This window comes from Panthera tigris, chromosome E1 (assembly GCF_018350195.1).
Source record: "Panthera tigris isolate Pti1 chromosome E1, P.tigris_Pti1_mat1.1, whole genome shotgun sequence".
In the NCBI taxonomy this organism is placed as follows: Eukaryota; Metazoa; Chordata; class Mammalia; order Carnivora; family Felidae; genus Panthera; species Panthera tigris.
Genome location: NC_056673.1, coordinates 19103089 through 19129317, shown reverse-complemented (window position 1 = coordinate 19129317; position 26229 = coordinate 19103089). Strand labels below are relative to the sequence as shown.

At 36.5% G+C, this 26229-nt stretch overlaps 1 protein-coding gene across 9 annotated transcripts in view; it reads right to left on the bottom strand.

Moving 5' to 3' along the window:
* The window catches only part of NF1 (neurofibromin 1), a 319551-nt gene that overhangs the window by 151423 nt on the left and 141899 nt on the right, over positions 1–26229 (bottom strand). For all 9 annotated transcript variants that reach the window (XR_006211074.1, XM_042966177.1, XM_042966176.1 and 6 more), the window contains exons 6-13: positions 24688–24755; positions 24361–24436; positions 23502–23659; positions 16194–16367; positions 15586–15708; positions 15268–15342; positions 9939–10070; positions 2608–2742 (exon numbers count right to left, since the gene is read on the bottom strand). Coding sequence is in view for 8 of the 9 variants with exons in the window: in XM_042966177.1 (XP_042822111.1) it covers positions 2608–2742; positions 9939–10070; positions 15268–15342; positions 15586–15708; positions 16194–16367; positions 23502–23659; positions 24361–24436; positions 24688–24755 (941 nt within the window). In the remaining variant the exon portion in view is untranslated. The remainder of the gene's footprint in view (positions 1–2607; positions 2743–9938; positions 10071–15267; positions 15343–15585; positions 15709–16193; positions 16368–23501; positions 23660–24360; positions 24437–24687; positions 24756–26229) is intronic.

Below are 26229 nucleotides of genomic sequence, written 5' to 3'. Positions count from 1 at the left end.
AGCCTACTTTATAAAATTTATATTCGTTCACAAATAACTCAGTAACATTTATTGAATACCAAAGACATAACAAGTTGAAAAGATGTGTTTCTGGGGCACCTGGGTGGCTCAGTCAGTTGAGCATCCAACTCTTGATTTCAGCTCAGGTCATGATCTCATGGTTTGTGAGACTGAGCCCCACATTGGGCTCTGCACTGAGTATGGAGCCTGCTTGGGTGTCTGTCAATCTGTCTCTCTCTCTCTCTCCCCCCTCCCCTGTGCATGCATGCACACTCTCTCTCTCAAAATAAATAAATAAATATTTTTAAAAAAGTGTTTCCTACCCTCTTGGAACATGTAATCTGGTGGGAAAAACAAACATCAATAAAATAACCAGGCCAACAACTGTAAAACTGCAAATGAGATAAGAACTAGGAAGCTACAAGCTGCTATGAGCACCGTGATAGAGAAATGTGGCACAATTTCATGGAGGCTTCCTTAGGGCAGTGATCACAGCTCAAAATTAGCAGGAATTACTATTGTAAAGAGGAAAGAGAAGTGTATCATAAGCAGAGGAAACAGCAGGGGCAGGTATGAAGGAATGTGGTAAGATGGAATGAACAGACCATCATGACTACAGAAAAAAGAAAGAAAAATATAATGCTAGATGTGGCAGTAGGGGCAGGCAGGAGTCAGACTCTGCATGCCCCTGTAGGTCTCTTTGGAGACCAAAAGGTCTTTATTCCAAGAGCAATTTCAACTAACACATTTTAAGCTGGACAAAAGGCATGATAAGATTTGCTTTTTAAAGAGATCACCAGACCTTTGGTGCAAAGAAATGTTTAGAGGGAGGTAGGAGAGGATGTTAGCTGGACAATTAGAGGAGGCTAGACAACATGAGAGTAATATGGATTAAGGTAGAGATGAAAGATATTAAATTGTGTTACTTTAAAAATACCATGACTGACATCACTTAAGTTACTCCTACATTTCTCCTATTTACTAAGATTTAAATAGAAAATAATTAAGTATACAGTGAATCTACTTTAACTTACCTTTGGTTACGCTGAGAAAAGTTGCCTAACCACTAGATGGCAGCAAAGAGAATAATTTCAATTTTAAATGGACTCTGCTTACTAAATTCCAATCTTGGAAAAGACCAAGTTCTTGTTCTTTGAATAATGGAATACTTAACACTGACGGCACTCGTGACTTTGGTGCATTCTTTACCCTGAATTATAGCCATGCAGAGAGCTGGTCCTCTATTAAATGTATGATGAAATATTACCACAAATAACTTGTGCTACACACAAAGACATGAGGAGAAAGGGGATTTGATTACTTTTACTGTCTCCCTGGTAAGATTTTGTGAAATTTTCCATGCCTAATTCTAACAATTTATTCTACTAGACTCCCAAATTTGGATGGGCTTCTCAAAGAGTTCAAAATATCACAGGCCTTCCTTTGGCATTATTAATCCCTTTAGAAATTCTGTGTGTGTGTCTCTCCCCTCTCATTTCTCTGCAGAAAAAAAACACTCATTACACTTTTTTTTCATTGAAGGGGTTCACAGAACTCTTGAAAATACGGACATCAAATTATGAACTCCTATATGTAGTAATTTGAAAGCACCTTAGCACTTATAAAACCTACTGCTAAACAAAACAGCAAGAAATTTTTCTGGATGCTGCTCTCCAGAGACTGGAGAAACTTCAACAAAGCTTAAACATGTTATCCTATGACCTTCACATACATAACTGTCATACTTGGGGCATTAATAACATTAATATTGATGTCAACTGCATTTTATTATTAATAATAATAATAGTTAACATTTATTTAGTGCTTATTATGCATTTATTAAACGTTATTCCTAAAAGCATGAGTGTACTATCTCAAGCTTAACAATCTGAGATAGGTACTATTATTATCATTATGAGAAAACTAAGAGAGGTTAAGTCACCCAAATCGCATAACTAGTCTGTCTCTAGAGCCCATGCTTTTAACCACTTCACGTAACTATCACTCATTTACCTGTTAGTTCCCAACTACTGTGTGCCACAGTATTGCCCTCAGGAATGCCATCTGAGGCTGCAAAAGCAGTTAGGATAAAAATTAAGTGCTAACCATACCCATTCCCATCTCCTTCTCCTTCCAATACAGTATTTCCAGGCAAAGCCAGTGATAATAGGTTGATGACAGGAAGAAAGGGAAATAAAAAAAAAATAAAGGGTTTGGCAATAGCAACTGGATACTTAAAAACCAACTACGACCACGAGAAAGCACTCGGATTTATGGTTGCTTCATTACCTCCACCACCACCCCAGCATAATGTCTAAATAACACAAACCTGGTAACAGAGTAAAGAAAGAAGATCTCACAAAAACATGCTAGTTTAATGACAAGGAAAACTGAGGAAAAGGGTAAGAAATCTGATCGAATTATATTGGTATCAGAGAAATGTAACTTCTAAGTTAGTTTTCTTACAGGTGTCTTAGGTTTCAAGCATGAGCAGAAAGGGTCAGTGAGTGTTATTTAGCTAATAATGATCTCCAAGGTCTTGGCATTTCACTTAAACCAAATTAAGTTATTGTAGTAATTTCAAGACCTCTCGTATAAAATACTTACACAAAGCAAGAGCTTTGGATCCGCATGAATGAGTTTCACCATGGACAGGAGAAGATACTTATAGCTTCTTGTCTCCAGGTCTGTAGGTTTTTCTTTAAATTTAAGGCTTGTTACTTTTTCTTTAAATGTAAGACTCTACAAATAAAAACAAAAACATGTCATCACCTTGTAAGAATCAGATATCAGGTTAACGAAAATAGCTAACTTTTTAAAAATAAATCTATTATTAAAAAGCTTTGAAAAAGCAGACATTTTATACCACAGATGTATGTATGGTAAGAGTAGAAACATCTGAGTAAGTATAAGGTTAATATTATTAAGCTTAAAAAACAAATGAAAATTGGGACAGTGCCTGGGTGGCTCAGTTGGTTAAGTGACCAACTCTTGATTTCAGCTCAGGTCATGATCCCAGCCAGGGTTGTAGGATCGAGCCCCACATTGGGTTCTGCGCTGAGCAAGAAGCCTGCTAAGGATTCTCTCTCCTTTCCTCTCTCGCCCTCTGGAAGGATTCTCTCTTGCTCTCTCGCCCTCTGTCCCTCTCCCCCGTGCTCTCTCACTCTCTCTAAAATAAAATAAAATTTCTAAGAACAAACTGAGGGTTTATGGGGGGGTAAGAGAGAGGGGAAAGTGGGTGATGGGCATTGAGGAAGGCACTTGGGATGAGCATTGGGTGTTGTATGGAAACCAATTTGTCAATAAATTATATTTTAAAAATAAAAATTAAAAAATTCAATTTAAATAAAAAACAAATGGAAACTATTTTTGTAACATTCATATTATTCTTATATAATGTATTTAATAAAGTTTAAATGAAAATTCCTTAAAATACTAAACACTGTAATATCAAGTTGACTCCTATGTAGAACAATTTTCCAAACTGTAGACACATTAGGGATAAAATATTTAGTCTATAGCTCTCACAAATACATCCTTTGAGCAATTCATTTAACATTTATCCCACACAAATACACACAAATATTTCAGAGAATCTATGACATTAATTTAACTAAGATGCATCATTAATGTACCACAAGAAATGAAAAACCACTGTCAACTCTAAGACACCAAATAAGATGTGTTCCCAATTTCAGAAATGTTAAAAACTAAAGTGCTTCTTAGAATTGATGAAATATGCTATATGGTCGGTCTCTGTACTTAATAGTTCAATGGTAAGTTCTGCTTTTTCCTTCAATGGCATTCCATCTCTCTTGAGTTACAGAATGCATGTATTTTGCCTGAAGAACATTGATAAAACAAAGAAAGAAGCCTTTGACAAAGATAAATCATGAAAAATGTGCTTCAATTACAGAGATACTGCGGTAGATGCTGTGCTGATACCATAATTATGCATGTTACTCAATGAAAAATTCAACAATTATATTCTGGATACAAAACCACCTCTTTCTATTGTTATAAATCATTTCCCCCTTTTCTTTAAAAGGACATAAAATATCTAGTTTTGACACATATGCCTTTATTTATTAATACTTTTAGTTTAAAAATATGTCTAGTTTTAGGTGTATAGCATAGTGATTTAATATTTATATACATTACAAAATGGTCACCACAGTAAGTCTAGTTACCATCTGCCACCATAGAAAGTGGTTACAATATTATTGATTATATTCCTTATGCTGTGTATTCCAGCAAGTCTTACTTATTTTATAACTGAAAGTATCTCTTAATCCCCTTCACTTGTTTCGTTGATCACTCCACTGCCGTCCCATCTGCCAACCATCAGTTTGTTCTCTGTACCTATCAGTCTGTTTTGTTTTTTAGATTCCACATACAACTAAAATCATATGATATTTGTCTTTCTCTGACTTATTTCACTTAGCATAATACCCCCTAGGTCCATCCATGTTGTTGCAAATGGCAACATTTCATTCTTTTTTTATGGCTGAATAATATTCCAGAGTGTGTGTGTGTGTGTGTGTGTGTGTGTGTGTGTGTGTGTATATACACACAACTACATCTTCTTACCCACTCATCTATCAATGGACACTTAGGTTGCTTCCATATCTTGCTATGGCAAATAATGTTACTACAAACATAGCAGTGCATGTCTTTTCAAATCAGTGTTTTGCTTTCTTCAAATAAATACCTAGGAGTGGAGATACTGGACTGTATAATATCTCTATTTTTAATTTTCTGAAAAACCTCCATACCATTTTCCATAGGCTGAACCAATTTACGTCGTGACCAACAATGAACAAGGGTTCCCTTTTCTCCACATCCTTGCCAACACCTGTCATTTCTTGTCTTTTTTCTAATCAGTCTGACTAGTGTGAGGTGATATGTCATTGTGGTTCTGATTTGCACTTCCTTGATGTTTAGTGACGTTGAGCATGTTTTCATATGCCTGTTGGGTACCTGTATGGCTTCTTATAAGGGAAAAATCGCAAATATACAGATAACAGGATATTCAGCAGCTATGAACACATAATAAAAATGTCCAAGTAAATAGGCTGTCCTTCAAAGGTAAAAAGCAGAGATGCACATCTGTAACACACAGCCACAATTCTCCACGTCTAAGTGTAAGACGCATTTGTTAGTATGCCTGAGGACACTGAAGGGTTCTGGTCCTCAAAGGGGAAGAACTACTACCTAACATCCACATCAATGCTCAAGAATATCAATATAGAAAGGAAATAGCAAAACTCAGAAATACTGTTTGCTTGCATATTTATATTCCCACAGCAAATATCTTACCAAATGCATTTAATCAATTCTGTTTTTACCGTTTGCTCCCATTAAACTTTATTCTTTCATTCTAAGTCATGCTAACACCTTAGATCAAGGTGATCAACTCTCATGGAACAAATATTTACTAAGATGTAACTAAGTGCAACTGTTCTTCCCTGACACAACCAAGTGCACAGGAACACAGATCAGAGAACAATTAACAGATTTAATAATTATCTTTTACTCGGTAATCATTTTTCTAACAGTAAATAATAGTTTAATTGTGTCATTTCTTCATCTCAGGAATCAGCATATAAATTCTGTTCCAGCACTGACTTGAAAAGGTTAAATAAAGTTTTCAATTCAAATACCTTTTAATTAATGGACATTAGGGGGTTCTATAAAAGGCGGAACAGCATGCTAAAGAAGAAATACATTTTTAACCAGAAATGTAAACAAAAAAAAAATTATCCATCCATTAATTTATTGACCTTCCATCCTGCAGATATTAGTAAGAATCCAACATAGTACACGCACTTTGGCCAAAGAAGAGAAGCAGTCGCGCCCAGGAATAAATTCATTAATCAGAGTATGCAGCTGTCTATTAAGGGCCCAAACCATTTGTCACCTTATTTAAGACTATGACTAAATTACAGGCATGTAAGAGCATATCTCCTTTAGAAGCAAAATGTGCAGTAATCACACATATTTGTGAAAACTCATACAGCTATCATTAATAGGCTACCCGAGTTTTAAAACAGTAAACGATTAGTGCTAAGAAAAATATTTCAAACTTTTAAAAATATTACCAAAGTATAAAATGGAGAAACTATGGCCCATTGTGTGTATGTTAAGGCTAAAGAGTTTAAGTGATGAAGAGCTCAATCTAAGAAAACAATGTAATCTTAGACTATATTATTAGTAGAAACACGATATGCAGACACAGCAGGTTAATGGTATTCTTCAATTATACCACATCTGCAACACTAAAAGCAGATCTTCATATGTCATTTTAATTGGAAAAAAAAAAAAAATGTTAGCTTGAGTCCTTTCCAGAAGAGAAGCAGAAGAGGAGAGGTTTATTTTTTATTTTATTTTATTTTTTTTTTAATTTTTTTTAACGTTTATTTTTGAGACAGAGAGAGACAGAGCATGAGTGGGGGAGGGGCAGAGAGAGAGGGAGACACAGAATCCGAAACAGGCTCCAGGCTCTGAGCTGTCAGCACAGAGCCCGACGCGGGGCTCGAACTCACGGACCGCGAGATCGTGACCTGAGCCGAAGTCGGCCGCTTAACCGACTGAGCCACCCAGGCGCCCCAAGAGGAGAGGTTTAAAAGCAAATCAGGAAAGAAATTACTTCACTCATTCAACACATATGCACTAAATGCCTACTACGTGCCAGATAGCGTTCTGGGGGGCCAGGAACCCAGTGCTGGACAAGCCAGATGGAGCTCCTGCTTTGATCAAACTAATGCACTAATGAGGTAAGACAGCTAAAGAACTGGACAGGCACTGGAAAGAATGGCAATTATTCACTAATCATGACTATCTGTCATTCACTAAACATTTTATGTGCCTCAGTCTCCTCAGCGGTAAAAACAGATCAAACAGCACGCGTGCGCACGTGCACACACAAACACACACACACACATGCCCACAAGCTTTTAAAGAAAGCTGAAATAATTAAACCCCTCCCAATTCTAAAATCATATTTAAAAAAAGAAACCTCAGGAGTTCAAGATAACTTTACTGAAATATCTGCAGTGCTGTCCTATGGAAGAAGCAGACACAACATCTGGGGCAATGCAAATGAGGACAACGCACTGAACATATCATGTTAACACAGCGGTTTTCAACTGGGGGCAGTTTTGTCTCCCGAGGGATAACTGGAAATGTCTGGAGACATTTTTGCTTTTCAAGACCAGCAGCCAGCGGGGTGGTGTTACTGGCATGTAGTGGTAGAGGCTAGAAATGCTGCTGAACATTCTACAGAACACAGGATAGTCCCTTACAACCGTCTCCTACAACATTTAAAAATGCCAACAGTGCCAAGGTTGAGAAACCCTGATGTCACACATTTAAACCACTTATTACAAATTTCCTATGTTTCAGGCTTGAGGGCCACCTGTGGTGAGCTCTTTACTAGAAGTGCTCAAGCGGGGCGCCTGGGTGGCTTGGTCGGTTAAGCGTCCGACTTCGGCTCAGGTCATGATCTCACAGTCTGTGAGTTCGAGCCCCGCGTCAGGCTCTGTGCTGACAGCTCAGAGCCTGGAGCCCGTTTCAGATTCTGTGTCTCCCTCTCTCTCTGCTCCTCCCCTGTTCATGTTCTGTCTCTCTCTGTCTCAAAAATAAATAAACGTTAAAAAAAAAAAAAAAAAAAAAGAATAAGTGCTCAAGCAAGAGCTACAAGACTGGCATCTCTGTGAGGGTAAGTGCCTTGTCTTTTTAGCTCATCACGCTTCCCTGGTGTTAACACTATGCCCGGCAGCTTGTCGGGGAGCTCAGAATTTCCACATTTACTGTCTGACTGTTCACGGCACCAGGTTTAAAAGGGAAAAGATTCACCTTAAAGATCATCTCAATAGTAAAATTTTATTATTCTAAAAAATTATTTCAGATTAAATTTGTTAATTAATTTTCCCGGTAAGAATATCAGGCAGAAAACCCTCCTTCAGCCACTATGTATAACCTCATATACACATATAGTACATATTCATACACATACATACACACAAAATTTCATATATAATGATATGAAAGTAAACAGCTTAAGAATGATTTCACAAATCAAATGTATACTGACACTTTCAGAGAATAATAGGAAATAAAAACTCAATTCTTATCATAGGTGTCCTTGGACCAAAAGAAGTCTAGCTGTGGTTTTTATGAACTTTCAGTACTACAGTATGTTGCTCCTGGAATCAGTTAATAAGTAAGGCTAAGATGTAAAATAACTTCTAAATGTAGGGAACATTTTCAGACTACCAGTCAAATTTTGTCTTTGTTCAAAGCACTAATTTCGTTTCACTTTCTTTCAGTCCTCATGCACAGGAAGTGAAATTGCAGATGGCTGGTAAAGTGGATACTGAAGTTAAAGTGGAAGTGACTATTAACTTTCTACCAGTTTCTACTATTGAAGGCCATTAACTTTCTGCCCGAAGAATTAGAAATTTTAAAAAGTCAAAGTTCTATTTACTATAGGATATCTAGAATGAATGGTTAAAAAATTATTTTAAGTCATTTTCCAAGACAACTTGTAAAACGATGTCTAGTTATTTAACATTTAAGTAGCTATTATTTATGTTTACCTCCAATTAACTTAGATTGAAATTTTCAATTTTTTAAAAAATTAAGTACTTGGCATCACAAAAAGTCAACTAAAAATAGTTTGTGTTTTATTTATTTTATTGAATAAAACATAATTTCCATGTTCTTTGGCTATAATTTCTTAGACTAAATAATCATAAAGTATTCAGTATAGCAAACTTCTCTATTTGAACATCTGAGATAAATAATCCTCAGAAACAACTACTGACAACTGGATAAGAGTGAACTACAATTGTATTGAACCAAAATATTTTATTGACTAAGGAAACTTGGGAAAAGAGGAGAAAGCTATTTAAATTATAAGTGTGAAATGGCTAACTTACCAGAAAAAATTTTTTACCAATTTTTACCAAAAAATGTTTTTCCAATAGGTAAAAACATGCTACGTTTTCATTTGAAATGACATGATGTGACTATAACAGTAACTATACACAGAAAAGTCAAAGAAACCAAGGACTCTTCTGAGGTAGTTACAATGGATCATACTTACAGCCACAGAAGCCCACTGCCATGCAAAACAGTGACTGGTTGGCATCTGATCATGTGAGCGACAACAGCCAATAAGAATAGAATATAAGAAGCAGAAGACAAAGCACCACCAATCAATGTCAAGAGTTGCCATGTAGAATACTCTTGCTATACATAAATACCAAGAAATGACTTCTATGATCCTGTAACTGTTTCAATTGGTTCCATATGAGTTTTAAAATTCCATTTAAGAATACTAATCTGTTAGAATACCTCATTTGAAAAGACTCTTTTTACTAAGTTTAAACATGAACTTCAATATCAAAGTGCCTATCATTTGCTGAATGATAGCACATTTGCTGAAATATGAAATATTTTATTTTAGATAAAAATGTTTCATTTTATTTCTAATTTCCTATGTGCAGTGTCCAGCATCCAGTGGGCAAAAACGGTGTAGAAACATTCACTCTAACCCAGGAGTCAGCTTCCCTACTCATCCCCAAAGATGAAGAGCAAACCAAAATATTTTGATTCGTAAGGAAAAGTTACAGCAAAAAGAAAGTAAGGGAAAAAAAAAAAAGGAGAACGAAAGAAAAAGAAATTAAGATTTTTAACAGCATTTTGTGGGAAAATTTCTCTAAGAAAAACAAGTTCGACTCGCTGAAATCGTGAAAAACAAACACCATTAGCTAGCATTGCAACAATACTGCAGGATGCAACATATCACTATACTTATAGAAACGGAAGGACTCATTTGATTTTCTGAAATAATCAAAAAAACAGGAATAGGATAGAGACACTGAAAACGCAATAGGAAGAAGGGGGAATTCAAAATTCACGATTCCTCTTACCGGTGCCATTCGTATTGCTGGGTGTGCTCCACAACCCTGCACTGCTTTATGAAGCGTTTCACCAAACATGTTTCGAAGCTCGACTGAGTGACAATATACAGCATCGATCTTAGGCCACCAATCCAACGCAGACTAGAGAAAAACAGAGACCATAAGAGAAGAAAAGTATAAATATGCATGAGTTACATGCTCTGGTTAACACTGTAGTCTTAGGTTTTAGCCTTCCGTGAAAAATTTTCTAGGACCATGCAAACACACACCATGATTTCCAAAGTCTTCAAATAAGATCTTTAATTCAAACACCGAACCATACATGTATTTTAAAATATAATAATGAACATGAGACAAACTGCCACTTCATGTGCATGGGCATATGAGACTATCTTTTCTCACTGATAAGCCAATGAATCTGAAAAACAAAGAGTCTTTAGAAAGCTAATTCTGTAGCCAATCTTTTTCTTTTTTTTTTTTTTTAAGTTTAACTTTTACACATTTCAGAAACATATGCATTTATAGTATATATTCTCCCACATAAGAATGCTATTATCAAAGTTTTAAGAAAGATTAGTGGTTCAACACAATGTTGAAGGACTATGTGGCAAACCATCACTTATATGCCTACAAACAACAGTGATTGGTACAACATAAAATTAGTAAATGAGATAAAGCTATTAGTAAACCTATAACCTTAAATTGATATGCAATGATGGTATAATACATGAAAAGACTAATGATTACAAGGACAAACTGCTCATAGCTAAATATTGTTTAGATGTAATTATTTTATGTAAATATCTCTGTCAGTTTCACCCATTTAGCTCTGATTCTAGTTTCTAGTGACTATTTTATTTGAATAGTGTCTAATGTAACTTTAAAATTAATTACTATATTATGGGGATGCCTGGGTGGCTCAGTCAGTTAAGCATCCGACTCTTGATTGCAGCTCAGGTCATGATCTCACAGGTTCGTGAGTTTGAGCCCCACATCCAGCTCCTTGTACTGACAGCGTGAAGCCTGCTTGGGATTCTCTCTCCTCCCCCACCCTCTCTGCCCCTCCTGTGCATGCCCTCTCTCTCAAATAAACAAACTTAAAAAAAAAAATTACTGTATTACTAAAATGAATAAAACTATAAAGTCTATTGGTCAGGACAAAAATGAATGTTCACTATGTATGGAGATTATGCAAGCCATACGGGACCACTTAACACATAGGTTATTACACAGGCATCCAGTTTATGACACTCCCACTGCAGAGGAGACACGTGAGAGAATGACTGAATTAACACAGGCGGAGGATTTAAGAGCTTCGTATCCTAATCCCAGGTTCCTTCTCACTCAAAACTAAGCTCGTTAAATTCTCAACTTTTAATTTCTTCACCCATAATCGTCAGAGTATTTTAGGCAGCAGCATCAAGTTATATCACTTTAACCTACAACTATGGGTTACGAAACTCTATTTACTGGGTAGTAAATTATACAATCAACTTACGACACACAACTTGAATACTGAACTCTATTTAGGAAGGGGCCCCAAAGCTGTGAGGGAAGAAATACTACTCTCTTTGGAAAGTACGGTTGATACTGCTATTCCCTCAACCCTCACTCTACATAAGCTCATTCCTACCTAACAAATGATCAAATTTTAGTTTGGTTATATAATGGATTCTTTAAACTCTGGTCAATTCAGTCATTTGACTTGCCCAAGCAATCAATACAGCTTGATCTCCATTTATTTACTAATTTACACAGCTTGTATTAATCGGCTTAAAGAGACAAAGGCTGAATAATCACAAAATGCAATGAGATAAAGGTCCTACTAACTCTCCTGACCCCATAATATCCTGTCAGAAACTAACGAAAGAGAAACGCATCCCATATAACACCTGATCCAAACTACTACATTACTTTAATAGCTGTTGAAATTGTACCATGGTACCAGGTGCATCTTATAAAATAATGTGATTTTTAACTCATGATTTAGTGACTTTCATAATATAAAAATGTATTCATTTTAATATAAAAGTTGAAGATACACTTTCAAATTAAATACGCACTAAAAACTAGACATCATGTGGTTGGTAAAAATTATAGTGTTTTACACAGGTACTAAATGTGTCCGTTCTGAAACTAGTCGACGAAAATAGACATTCTTTTTTTTTTCCTCAAAAACACTACGTTTATTGCCAAACGAATGGCAATACTTTTACAAGTACATAGTATGAGCAAACTATGACAATTCTTCAAGAGATTGCTTAAATAAATTTTCAAATGTGTTGGAGAGAACAACTTATCCAGCCTCTTGGTAGGAAGAGGTCCTGTCATTCTCAGTACGGGAGCTACCCATAAGGAAACTACAACAAACTGCCATAAGGGACAAAACAGAGTGAATACTAAGTACCATACTAGCCACAGCATGTTCCGCTGATGGCTAAGATACCTGGGTCAGATATGTGTATTACTATTTCTTTAGTTTCCCAATTATAACAACATACCTAACTTAACCCAAAGGAAGCCAGTAAGGATTAAGTACGTAACACAGATCTTATAACTGTAATTCATCTCTTACAGCATGCCATAATAAAAAAGTGACCGTACTAGAAGTACCATATTTGAAGCTGACAAATGTTTACAGTATGATAAAATTCAAATAGTGAACAGGCTTGCAGATTTCTTAAGAAGAAACAGTAGAAGATCTTAGACCTAAACACTGTACTTGTGAACGGAGTATGAGTATGTTTCACAGAAGGGAAAAAAAAAAAAAAACCAACTGCAAACCATTACCACTTCTACATAACCCTCAAAAACGTATCAGTAAAACTTTTATCTTACTCGAGAATGTGATAATAAGAAACAAAATCTGTGAATTTGGCTAAAGAACCATGGAAGGCAGGAACTTATGAGGTGTATTGAACCAAGAATCATTGAAAAGGAAATTTTATACTATGAATAAATTTAAGATTAGGAGTCCAAATATCTCAGAAAAACTTCATGTGATTTCAAGACAAAGTTATTTCCATAACTGTCTTCAGTGAGACTCTGTAATAGTCAATTCCATAAATTTGCATATTTACTTTACAAATAGTCCTTTTCAGTCAGAAAGTACTTCAGATTCAGTATCTATTAGCCTCAAACCACAGGAAGGAGAAAAAACAAAAACAAAAACACCAACCCTAACAAGAAACAATTTATCAAACATCCTATAATAAGATAAAGTACCCATTGTCTAAAGTATACCTTTAAAAGATACTTTATAGACTCAAATTTACGCTTTTGGCAGGTTACTCGTTAAAGGTCAAGTTAGTCGATACAGGTTTTTCATTTCGTACAGACGTGACCTCCGATACAGACACACCGCGCCCTCACACATGCAGTACCCAGCGGAGCACAGAAGGACGCACGACCACTTCACCGTGTACATGGAGGCATGCACGAAGTACCACTCCAGGCATGCTTTAAACCCACAAAGGAGCAGCCCAGCCACTTACAGCAGTGCCAAGTCCATGCTTGAAAGTGCTCTATGTATTCGATTGTAGACAAAAATATTTCACAATTAAAGTAACTAGCCACAAAGAATCAAAAAAAGTATACACTTGGGTTTATTAAATCAAGTTGTAAGCATTTATGTAAAACCATCCACTCGAATAAATGGAGTGTGTTTAGTATTATAAGTCAAAGGAGAAAAATAATAATATTTAAATTCTGAATTACACATAAACCTGAGGGGGGGGGGGGGGAAGTCATCTCTTTTTTTCTTAAATGACCCTGAAAGTAAACATTAAGGATACAATGTCTTGCTCATTACCCTGGCAAAAGTAAAGTAAAAATTTTGTAAGTTTTTAATACAAACATACCTTATCTGCAATCAGATTCATTAAAGTTTCCCTTCGGGGATAAATAGCATTTCACGTTATTTACGCCTATCATTTAATCCAATGATACTCAAGTGAGGAACATATCATTCCCTCAAGGCGTTTCAGTCGCCCACAATGTCTGGGGGTGGGAGGAGGGAAGAGGCCCAACGGTATTTAATGAAATGAGGATGAGGGATACTAGGTGTCTGGCCTTGCACTAGATAGTCCTGCACAGCAAGGAATTGCCCTGCCCAGAATGCTAGCGCCCATGGAGAAAATGAAACGTGTCACTAGTCAGCTCTATTGACAGTTATTCTTGCCCTGCAGGGATGGATAAAAGCAAAGAAAGTGGGCAGAATTTCATTTAGCTCAACGCATCCAAGGCAAATAAATGTGGGGAGGTACTCTTAATTCATCAGCGATACACTCTTAAAGTGGAATTTGCCTATAAAGAGGACAAATATACCTAAGTTATCAGTGATTAACGTTCTTTTTGAGGGAGAAAAAATGTGGCCAATTTACACATAACTATGAATATCCATAAATGGATAAAAGTAGAGCTATGGTAAATAACACTTGAGAACCTTCAAAATATTATTTTCATAATCAGAAAAACAGAATTTTTTAACTTCATGGTCCAAATCTGATAAGGTTTCATCATCCTTCTACTTAATGTACCCACATCAGAGTCCAAAGTTTCACAAGTATCTCTTAATGAACTTGCTTATTTTGTCTGATATGCTTTTGTATCATGTCAATACCTCTATTTAAGTGTGTTAGTATTTCACGTATTTAAGGAAGACTAAAAAGTACAATCAAATATGATCTCACCATTCTAAATGTACCATACTGGCCTACAACATATTGTTAGTTACTGCTTTTAACTTAAATGGTAAGGTGACAAGTCAGAACATAGCAAATGCTGGGGAAAGGCTAGAAATAGTAAAATAATATGTAAAGAGTTTGGGGATGTGGGGCACCTGGGGGGCTCAGTCGGTTGAGCGTCAAGCTCTTGGTTTCGGCTCAGGTCATGATCTCGTGGTTCGTGGGTTGGGGCCCAGCATTGGGTTCTGCGCTGGCAGGGCGGAGCCTGCTTGGGATTCTCTCCCAACTCTCTCTCTGCCCCACCCCCCAACACATCTAAGGAAATAAATAAACTTAAAAAAAAAAAGAGTTTGGGGATATTCTCAGTGGCACTGTTCTCAAGGGCTTTTGATGCAAATAAAATATTTCAGGTTTAATCTTTCCAAAGGATCCTATTAACTCCACCTTCCTCAATAAAGGAAGGCCAAATTGAATATGAAACTAAATATGAAAAATACAACTGTATATCAATTACTAGATATAATCACCTGTGAGAAATCTTCCTATACCATATATCTAAGTTCAAAAATTTTGTAAACCAAGAATGTCTTTCTTGTAAAGAAATAAAGGAAGAAAAAAATTTTAAGTAATTTAGCAATACCTTTTGGACTTACATTGGTGATGATTCGATGGAGTGAATTTACCAGCACATAGTGAAATGTAGAAGGGGAATTCTGAGCCAGGCAGATCTACAGGGGAAAAGAAAAAAAATCATATATTATTTCTAAGAGAAAAATATCCTGTAGCGCAAATGAGAATAAAAGAAACAGAAAAAAAGTTTTTAAAAAGCAGAATAAATTCTTAAGGTCTTAAAATTAATATTAATGTATAATATTGAGAAATACCAATTCATCTTCATAGTCTTTTCATATTTATAAAGAAAGGATCAACAGCATCAGTAAGCATAACTGGATAAAAACCAACGTTCTCACCTTAAAGTGTTGGTTGTTGTGAGGGCTTATACGAAAGCAAGAGACAAGGCAGTCAATCATCAGATCCACATCTGCGGGCTGACTGCCTCTTGAGAATGGCTTACTTGGATTAAAAAGCAGGTTCTATAAAAATCCCGAGAGAAAACAAAAGCCTTTAAACAGTCATGCAGTATTTTTTTTTTTTTTTTTACTAGTATTTAATAGTATCAACACAGCATCCACGCAGAGGGCAATAACATTCAGTTGCCAGAAGAAGTAGAAAACACTAACGTTGTGGTTCATTGGTGATAAAATGCTTGCTGTACCATGTTTGGTTCCTTTCAGGCCCTCATTTCTACGTTACTGTAAAACCAAGTCTGAATGTTTATGATAACTTAAGAAAACTGGCTAATTCTGTGTTTTCGTCAAATTCTAAGCCACTTTATTTAGTCTGAGTAACCCAAAAACAACAAAAGCAGGTCCTCCGAAGGTATCATCAAAGAAGATTCAGAACTTCGGTGTTAGTGATGATCTCTGACAACTATCTAGCATAATAATACTAATATTGGAAGTTTATTTTTCCTTAGGTATTCTTAAAGTTTGTAGTAGAGAAGTAAAAAGCAAATTACCTTAAGATCAACCACCATGGACTGGACTAGGAGGAAAATGACAGAGTTGTCTTCCCAGTTGATATAAGTACTTGCTTTGCACAGTTTGACACAGGCTATTGCAGCACTCTCCGTCAGCTGCCTGCTTCCTCCATGGCCGGCAAGTGCTTTCCGTAGGCTGTCCAGAAACAACTTCTACAGAATTCAAACACAGAAACGAGACAATATGCCAAGTTTCTAACATTTCAGATTTGTCTCATAAAATAGCCAACGATCAGCCTCTAAAAATCATATTCTAAAACCACATACTTGATATTTCCAATTTTTTATTTCAAAATTTAGGTAGTTGTCATCGCTGACATGTTTCTCAAATCCCCAGAATCAGAATCTGTTCTTCACTTTCTTGGTTGTATTATTTAAGAAATTTTTTTCTTTTACATTTATTTATTTTTGAGAAAGAGTGAGACAAAGCGTGAGCGGGGGAGGGGGAGAGAGAGAAGGAGACAGACTCTGAAGCAGGCTCCAGGCTCTGAGCAAGCGGTCAGCACAGAGCCTGACGCGGGGCTCGAACCCACGAACCATGAGATCATGACCTGAGCCGAAGTCGGACGCTCAAGCGACTGAGCCACTCAGGTGCCCCTCTTGGTTGAATTATTAAAGGACTTAAGAAACAGTCCTTCCCAAACATGGTAGTTGACTTCTCAACCCTGAATTCAGCTGATCATATTCTCTTTCAAAATATTTCTAAATATTATACTACCTTAGTCATGGTCCATGCCAAACTGTCGATCCTTTTCTGAAACTCCAGACAATATTCAACCTTCAACCTTCTAAGGATATACCAATATTGCTCTACATTCTGTTCCTCACAAAAAGTTGTCCATTCTTGTGATCTCAAGCCCTCTTTGCAGCTCATCAATACATTTCTCCCTCTGCTCTTCTCCTAAATGAAAACCTCACATCTCCACTTACATGAATTCTCAAATATAACATGTCAAAAGCTGAACTGATCAAACAGCAGAATATATATTCTTCTCCAGTTCACATGAACAATATCCTCAATAGACCATATGTTAGGCTACAAGAAAGGTTTTAACAAATTTAAAGAGATTGAAATCATATGAAATATTTTTTTCTGATCACAATGAAACTAGAAATTAACAGCAGAAAGAAAACTGGAAAGTTCACAGATATATGAAAATTAAACACCAATGATCAAAGAAAAAAAGCACAAATTAGAAAACATCTTGAAACAGATCAAAGTGAAAACACAACACACCAAAAATGGGATGCAGTGGAAGCAGCGCTAAGAGGAAAATTTATAGTTGGAAATGCTCACATTAAAAAGAAGAAAGCTCTCAGGGCATCTGGGTGGCTCAGTTAAACATCAGACTCCTGATTTCAGCTCAGGTCATGATCTCATGGTTTGTGAGTTCAAGCCCCGCATGGAATTCTCTCTCTCCTCTCTCTCTGCCCCTCCCCTGCTCACTCTCTCTCTCTCCCCCTCTCTAAAGAAATAATCTTTTTTTTTTTTAATGTTGGTTCTTTGAATAGATCAAGAAATTTGAGAGACCTTTATCTAGACTGATTAAGAAAAAAGACTGAAGACCTAAATTACCAAAACTCAGAATTAAAAGTGAGAACGCTACTGTTTGTTTGCTTTTAAGTTTATTTATTTATTTTGAGAAAGAGAGAGAGTGCAAGCAGGGAAGGGCCAGAGAGAGGAAAAGACCGAATCCCAAGTAGGCTCTGTGCTGTCAGCGCAGAGCCCGATGCAGGGCTCAAACTCATAAACCATAGATCATGACCTGAATGGGAGAAAACATGTGCAAATCATACACCTGATATGGGATTACAACATATAAACAACTCCAACAGCTGAACAACAAAAAATAAACAGTTCAATTTAAAAATGGGCAAAGAACTTTAATAGACACCTTCTCCAAAGAAATACAAATGGCCAATAAGCTTATGAAAAGATGCTCAACATGGTTAGTCCATTAGAAAGATGAAAATCAGGGGGCCTGGCTGCTTCAGTCAGAAGAGCATCCAACTATTAATCTGGGGTCAGGAGTTCAAGCCCCACATTGAGTGTAGAGATTACTTACATAAACTTTTTTTAAAAACTTAAGAAAATGCAAATCAAAATCACAATGAAATACCACTGCACGCAAGAAATTTCTAGGATATAAGCAAAATGTGGTATACATACACACACACACACACACACACACACACACACACACACACACACGAATATTTACTCAGCCATAATAACTAATGAAATTCGGATAATGCTACAAAACATTATGTTAAATGACATAGGTCAGACATAAAAGGACAAATATTGTATGATTCCACTTATATGAGGTACCTAAAATAGGCAATTCCAAGAGACCAAAAGTAGAATAGAGGTTACTAGGGACTAATGAGGAGGAGGGGATGAGGAGTTATTGTTTAACATACAGAATCTAAGAGGACCATAAAAAGTTCACGAATAGATAATGGTGATGGTTGCAAAACAATGTGAGTGTACCTGATGCCATTTAATTGCACACTTAAAGACAGTTAAAAGGATAAATTTTGGGTTATTTTACCAGAATATAAATAAAATTTTTAAAAGCTAAACTATTTATTTTGACCTAGCTCCCACTTTAGACTTTCCTTTTATCAGCCAAAAACACTACTTTGCATATCTCACCTTTAACCCTAAACTTTGGACTTTTCCTCATTGCCTAAAGAATAAAGTTTAAACCCAAACTGGCTCACAGTATCTTCCAGATTATTCACATCTGCCTTTCATCCTCATTTCTTATCACTGCCTGCATGAATTTTCCATCTTCAAGGCTAAGCAACTTTTCTGAACATACCTTTAACATTTGTACACAATCCATTTTCTTGATCACCCTGGCCTGAACAACTCTGTATCTCTTTCTCTTTTCTAAGTTCTATTCTTATTTCAAGCTCAACTCAGGTTCCACACTCCTTCTCGCAGCACATATAGCCACATTATTCTCCTAGTGGACAGGTACTCTTTAAATGCAGCTCTTCACCCATAAAGAAATAACTGGGAATTCTAGGGAGACAGCAGTCTAAGCCATCCTTGACTCCCTCTGTCTTCCCTAATTCCTTCATTCCTTGGTTCCTGGGGATATAAATGTATTTCTCAGGCTCTCTTGCAGTTAAATATGGCCATGTGACTGAGTTCTACCCAATGGAATGTGAATGAAAGTGTGATGTTTCCAGGCCTGGCCCATCAAAATCCTCAGGATGATTTCCCATGTCTTCCCTTCTGGCTAGCAGAATAGAAGCAACTTCCATAGAAGCTATGTTTTAAAGATGGCAGTCTTTGCGGTGCAAGGTCCTAAGAAACCACAAAAAGGAGGGCCGTCCCACAGAGCTATTCAGATCAGCAGCTCATTAGCGCTTCATAAGTATAATAAAGTTCTATTGTGGCAAGCCATTATACTACCTTCCCTAATACAGTAAAAAAAACAATAAAATAGTAATAACAAAAATTATAAACTGAAAAACAGAACCACTTTGCATATAGTTTGCAGTCAACAATGTGTAAATAAAAGCCCAATCCAGTCTGCTAAGGGTTCTATTTGTTGTTTATTCTTTGCTTGCTTTATAATAAAGACCTAGGCGTGATTACCAACGATTAGGAGGAGTTCTGCCACGCTAACAGAGCATACTGCTACTTGAGGGCCAGGGGAGCTCAGACAGCTAAACTAAGCATTTCCCCCAGCATATTCACATGGGACTTTCAAGCCCCTACAGCAGTTCTCGAGAACTACAGATCAGTTGTTAAGTGCAGTTTTAAACATTTACATTAAATTCTGTACCCTAAAAAATGATATACATTCTACTCTGATGACCACAGGACACTTTTAAAGCAAATACGTACCACCATTTTCTAACCACAATTAAATTTTTTTAAATCTCCAAAAAAACTAACAATTTAGAACAATAAAACATTCTTCTAAATCAAATGTGGTATCATTCAGTAAGAGACTAATAGACAGTCTCATAAATTAATAAGAGACTAGTAAAAAAAAAAGGGGGGGGAATCAACAGACATGCAAAAGAAAACATGCAAATGACCTAGAAACAGAAATGATCCTGAACCTCACTAATGCAATGAATAAAATGAGATGCTCTTTTTTACCTCCTTAAAGACTGAAAAACAAGTAGTCCAGGTGAGGATGCAGAAAAACAGGCATTCTAATTCATATTGGTGAAAATGTGACATGGTATAAATATTGGGAAATGTAAATCTAAAAATATCTATTAAAAATTTTAAATTCAAATGTCCTTCACACAAAATCCCAGTTTTGGAATTCTAGTCTACAGAACTAAAAGCATCAGTTAACAAAAATATATGAACAAAGATATTTACTTAAGGATTAAATGTAAAGTCAAAAACCTGAAAAAAATCTAAGAATCTATCCATTCACCGTCAAATGGTTGAGTAAATGAGGCTCATCAGTGTAACAGAATATTATCCAACACTTAAAGGAATGTGTTAGATCTCTAACAACTATTTTGAGGAAGAGCCAAGATACACTCTAAGGTAAATAAAGCAAGCTGCAGAATGTGTATAAAATGATTTCATTTTGGGGCTCCTGACTGGCTCAGGCAGTGGAGCATGTGACTCTTGGTCTCAGGGTCATGAGTTCAAGCCCCACACTGGCTGTAGAGAGTACTTAAAGGGGAAAAAAAATATATATATATGTGTGTGTGTGTGTGTGTGTGTGTGTGTGTGTGTGTGTGTGTGTGATTTCATTTTAAAATATAATCACCAGTCTATGCATGTACGTGTATTTTCATTGGAATGTTTTTACGAGCAAGTAGATATGAATGGAAGGATACGTATCAACCAACCATTAACACTGGTTAGCTCATAACTAATATGCCCAGGAAAGAGAATACATTAAAAAAATAAATAAATAATACATTTTTTTTTTTTTTTTTAAATTTTTTTTTTTTTTTTTTTCCAACGTTTTTTATTTATTTTTGGGACAGAGCGAGACAGAGCATGAACGGGGGAGGGGCAGAGAGAGAGGGAGACACAGAATCGGAAACAGGCTCCAGGCTCCGAGCCATCAGCCCAGAGCCTGACGCGGGGCTTGAACTCACGGACCGCGAGATCGTGACCTGGCTGAAGTCGGACGCTTAACCGACTGCGCCACCCAGGCGCCCCTACATTTTTTTAATCCAGAAAGATTTTAAAAATCTAAACTTTTAAACCTAGAAACGTACTAAGAAATATTTCAAAAATCTCAGATGTTCCAGATACAAAAGCCACATATTACATGATTCCATTTGTATGAAATGTCCAGAAAAGGCAAATCCCATAGTGACAGCAGACTTGTGGTCGCCAGAAGCTAGGGTGAGAGAGGAATAAGAAGTGATTGCTAACAGGTATAAGGCTTCTTTCTGGGATGATAGAAATGTTCTGGTATTAGTGGTGATGGTTGCACAACTTTTTGTATATGCTAAAAACTACTGAACTGTAGGCTTTAAAAGAGTATATTTATAGTATGTGAATTTTATCTCAATAAAATGAATAAGTAAAATCTTGGGTAGGAGCAGTCTGACCAAAAAAGCTAAGAGACAAAAAGACAGAGATGACTACAGACAAATTTTAAATACCTAAACAGCAAAAACCAAATGAAACAAACAAAAAACCATAAACGAAGTTTAAAAAGAGAAATTAAGTAAAAGTGTACAGACAACACACAACTTACAGGGTGCCTGGGTGGCTCAGTCATTAAGTATCTGACTTTGGCTCAGGTCATGATATCATGGTTTGTGAGTTCGAGTCCCACATCAGGTGAGATCGAGCCCTGCTTCAGGTGAACACAAGCCCTGCTTTCTGGTGAGCCCTGCTTTCTCTCTCTCTCTCTCTCTCTCTCTCTCACTGACCCTCGCTCATTTGAGCCCTCTCTCTCTCTCTCTCTCTCAAAATAAAAAAAACACCTTACAAATCAATAAAGAACAAACAATTCAATGGAAAATGAGAAAGTCATGTAAGATACACAAATAAAGCAAACATCTGCAAAGATGTAGCTGTGATTATTCAAATATAAATTCACTTAAAAGGAGTACTGAATTTATAGTAGCTTTTTACCTCTATTTTCCCAATAAACAGAAATCCCCCAAAACTATTCTTCGGACATGCTCCAAAACAACCTAGCATGAAAAATGGTGTCCTCCCAATGGAAAACTGAGGACACAGACCTAAGTGGAGTACCATAGCATCAAAGACTAAAGGATTACCGAAGTTCGCTTATTTAGCCACCTAATGCATAAGTTCCCTACCTGGTATTTCTACAAAGTATTGAATCATTCAGCTGATTCTGAACATCTACATCCACAGGCAAGTCATGTGGGAGCCCATTTTATGTTTACTCAGCTAAGAGTATTTCTCCCAAAGTGGCAAAAAACAAAAAATGTATTGCCAAAACTAATAAAATACGATTAACACCCTGCTCTATTTTTTAAAAATTACAAGAGCCCCTTAAAATTAGCAGTTCTTATAGTACCAATTTCATTACAGATGGCATATGTGGCATCCTACCTTCCTCGTAAAATGCTATGAAAACTGTTTGAAAATATCTAAAATGAATTATTAGACAATTTCATTAGCACCAAGTAGGTACACACCTAAGCACATGCAAATAACACAACACAAAACCGATGAACTCTAACAGGGCAACCCGTGCAATGATTATTAGAAAAACTATGTTTAACACTGACAGAAGTATCAGTCTTCTCTGGTAAAAAAATGGAACTAAAGAACTGTTGTATTTTATTTTTTTATTTTTTTCATGTTTATTTACTTTTGAGAAAGAGAGAGAGAGAGAGAGACAAAGTGTGAGCGGGTAAGGGTCAGAGAGAGAGAGAGAGAGAGAGAGAGAGAGAGAGAGAGAGAGAGAGAGAGAGAAAAGGAGCGGGTGAGAGGCAGAGAGACAGGGAGCTGTCAGCACAGAGCCTGATGCTAGGCTCAAACTCACAGACTGTGAGATCATGACCTGAGCCACAGTCAGAAGTTTAACCAACTTAGCCACCAAGGCACCCCACTAAAGAACTGTCTTAAATTTTTAATTGAGTGGTATCATTTATCTTCCCTCCAAATAAATTTAGGTATGAGTATGTCTCTGTCAAGGCCAGTGAACAAAGAGACCTAAAATGATCATAATTAGAAACGGTCCCCTGAAATGCAGTGCTTACAGAATGCTAAGCCCAAAGCGATACATACACCTTAGTTAAAATAAGCTAGTTGACATCTGGACATAATAGAAATGATTTTGCCCTGCTCACCTTATTCATGTTGTTTTCATCAACCACATCCTTGGAGATATCCTGAATGATTTCTGGACACAAGATAAGGAGAATGATTTGCAGTGGCCAAACCGCTGCTTTACGCTTGGTGCTTTCGGCAAAACCATCCACCAAGTCAAACAGTTTTTCTGCACACTCTATGGGGAAATACAATTCAATGATATTACTAGATGAGAAGAAAATCTCTGGCATTAAATTAAAAGCCAGCACTAACCAAAAACCCAAATGCCACATTTTTAAAAGATAAACTTGGAAGTTCACATAAACAATTAAATTCATTCAGGGAAGCAGACAAGAAATATTACATTGTCTGTATTAAAAGAGCTATCTTGATCCACCCTAGAAAAGGTCAAATGGCCAAACTTGTGTTTAGTCTCAATGCGCAGGGCCTTACGCAAAGTGCGATGTACGCAAGAAACAAAGACTGGATGGCTTCCCAAAAGGAATCATCAAAGCTCTCCAGGAGTCTGTATTCTCTGCCTCACAGCTGTGTCTCAAGAATTCTAGGGAAGGATGTTACCACTTTATACACATCTCCCTAAATACAAAATAAAGCTTCAGCGCACAAAAAAAGGGCTTTCTCTATAAAGAAGAGCCATCAAATATTCTATCCACAACTCTAATTAGAGATTAGGGCTTCATTCCAAACCTTTTTTACTATTTGCTCAAAGGAAAGAAAAAGGATTGAAGGTCATTTTGAAATATAAGAGAAAAATACTATTTCCTATTTGATATCAGGGGACAAGATATAAAAGCACCTTAACAAAAATGACCTTGAAAGTGGTAGGTTTTTACCTCATAAGTAAGAGTTTAAAACATAAGTCACTCTTATCCTTACCAGCCATATCAGTCTGTGGAATCTGGTACAGCTTTGTAAATTCATCTGGATAATTTTCTACCCAGTTCCAAAATGCCTACAAATAACAAAACATATGTTTTTATATGAAAGTGGGGATATTTTCATGGTACAGTAAATAAAATGTCCTACAACCTCAATTATATTACAAACTCTTATTTCCTTCATAAGAATACTGCAACGCATTCCTCCTAAATATTAACGTGAAACTACCACTGAAGTCATGACTTTTGACTCAAAATAGTAAAGACAGCAACATTTACAACCAAAATTTAACAAAACTTTAATGTCAAGGAGGTCATAACTTACTTTTTCCAGGCTATTTATAACTGCTAACTGTGCAACCTTCTTTAGGGCTTTAAATTTAAATGCTGTTTCTGGAAAAAAAAATTTTTTTAATTAACTCTAAAATTAATTAGTTAACACAAATACAGTTCAGAGCTACTAGTAAAGAAAAACAAAAACAAAAACACCCAACACTCCTTTTACATACAAACTTTTGTTCCAGTATTTGTTTTTAGTATTCATTTATTTCTGAGAGAGAGAGCAAGCACATGCACGTGAGGGGGAGGTATGGAGGGAGGTGAGGGAGGACAGAGGATCAGAAACCAGCTCTGTGCTGACAGCAGTGAGCCTGATGTGGGGCTCAAGCCCACAAACTGTGAGATCATGACCTGAGCTGAAGTCGGGCGCTTAACCAACTGAGACACCCAGGTGCCCCATGTTCCAGTATTATTTGTAAGCAATGTGAAGATAAAGACAATTAATATAAACCAAAAATGTCACTGGCTATGTCCACTGAAGACAAAATTCAATGAAAAGCAAATATGCCCTGAATTTCAAAGATTGCTTTTTTCTTTTGTTTTTAATAACCGATTAAGTATAAAACACGTGTCATTGTAGAAAATTCAAAAACTACACAACAATCTAAGGGGAATTTAAAATATCATCCATGCTTCTATCATTCAGAATCACAGTTAACAGTCTGGTAAACTTTCTTCCATCCATTTTTGAGTGCATATGTAACACTAAAAGCTAAATCAAACCTGTTTTCTTCATTTCACATAGTATCCCAAATTTTTCCCGTATCGTTAATAATTCCTCATACATATATTTGACAATCTAAGTATGATAGTAACTATTACTTAACAGTTACAACGTGTCAGATATTTTCAATCTAATACACTTAATTCTTCCAAAATCTTAACATTTTCAGATATTACAGATGAGCAAATTGTGTTTCTGAGGTTACAGATCTAATAAATTATTGAATTGGGTTTCAAAGCCATAGTCTGTCTTTCAGGATATTTAAGTCGATGGGTAAAGTTATTTAAACGTTTTCCAATTATATGTTTAAGGTATTTCCAATACTGGGGCACCTGGGTAGCTCAGTCGGTTAAGTGTCTGACTCGAGGCTTGGTCATGACCCCAGGATCATGGGATTGAGCCCGCGTTAGGCCTCATGCTGAGCTTGGAGACTACTTGGGATTTTTCTCTCTCCCCCTCTGCTCCTTCCCCACTTGCACACACGCTCTCTTTCAAAAAAGAAAAAAATTAAAAATAAAAAAAAGATATTTCCAATATCTCACTAATAACACTTTTTTTTTTTTTTAATTTGAGAGAGAGAGAGAGAGCACGAGCAGGGTAGAGGGGCAGAGGGAGAAACAGAATCCTAAGCAGGCTCCACACCCAGCAAGGAGCCCGTCACAGGGGCCCAAGTCCACGACCCCAGGATGGACCTGAGCTGAAACCAAGTCAGGCACCGAACCGACTGAGCCACCCAGGCACCCCAATAAACACTTTATGTCCAAATCTTTTCCATATTAATTTTTTTTTTTTTAGGATAAGATC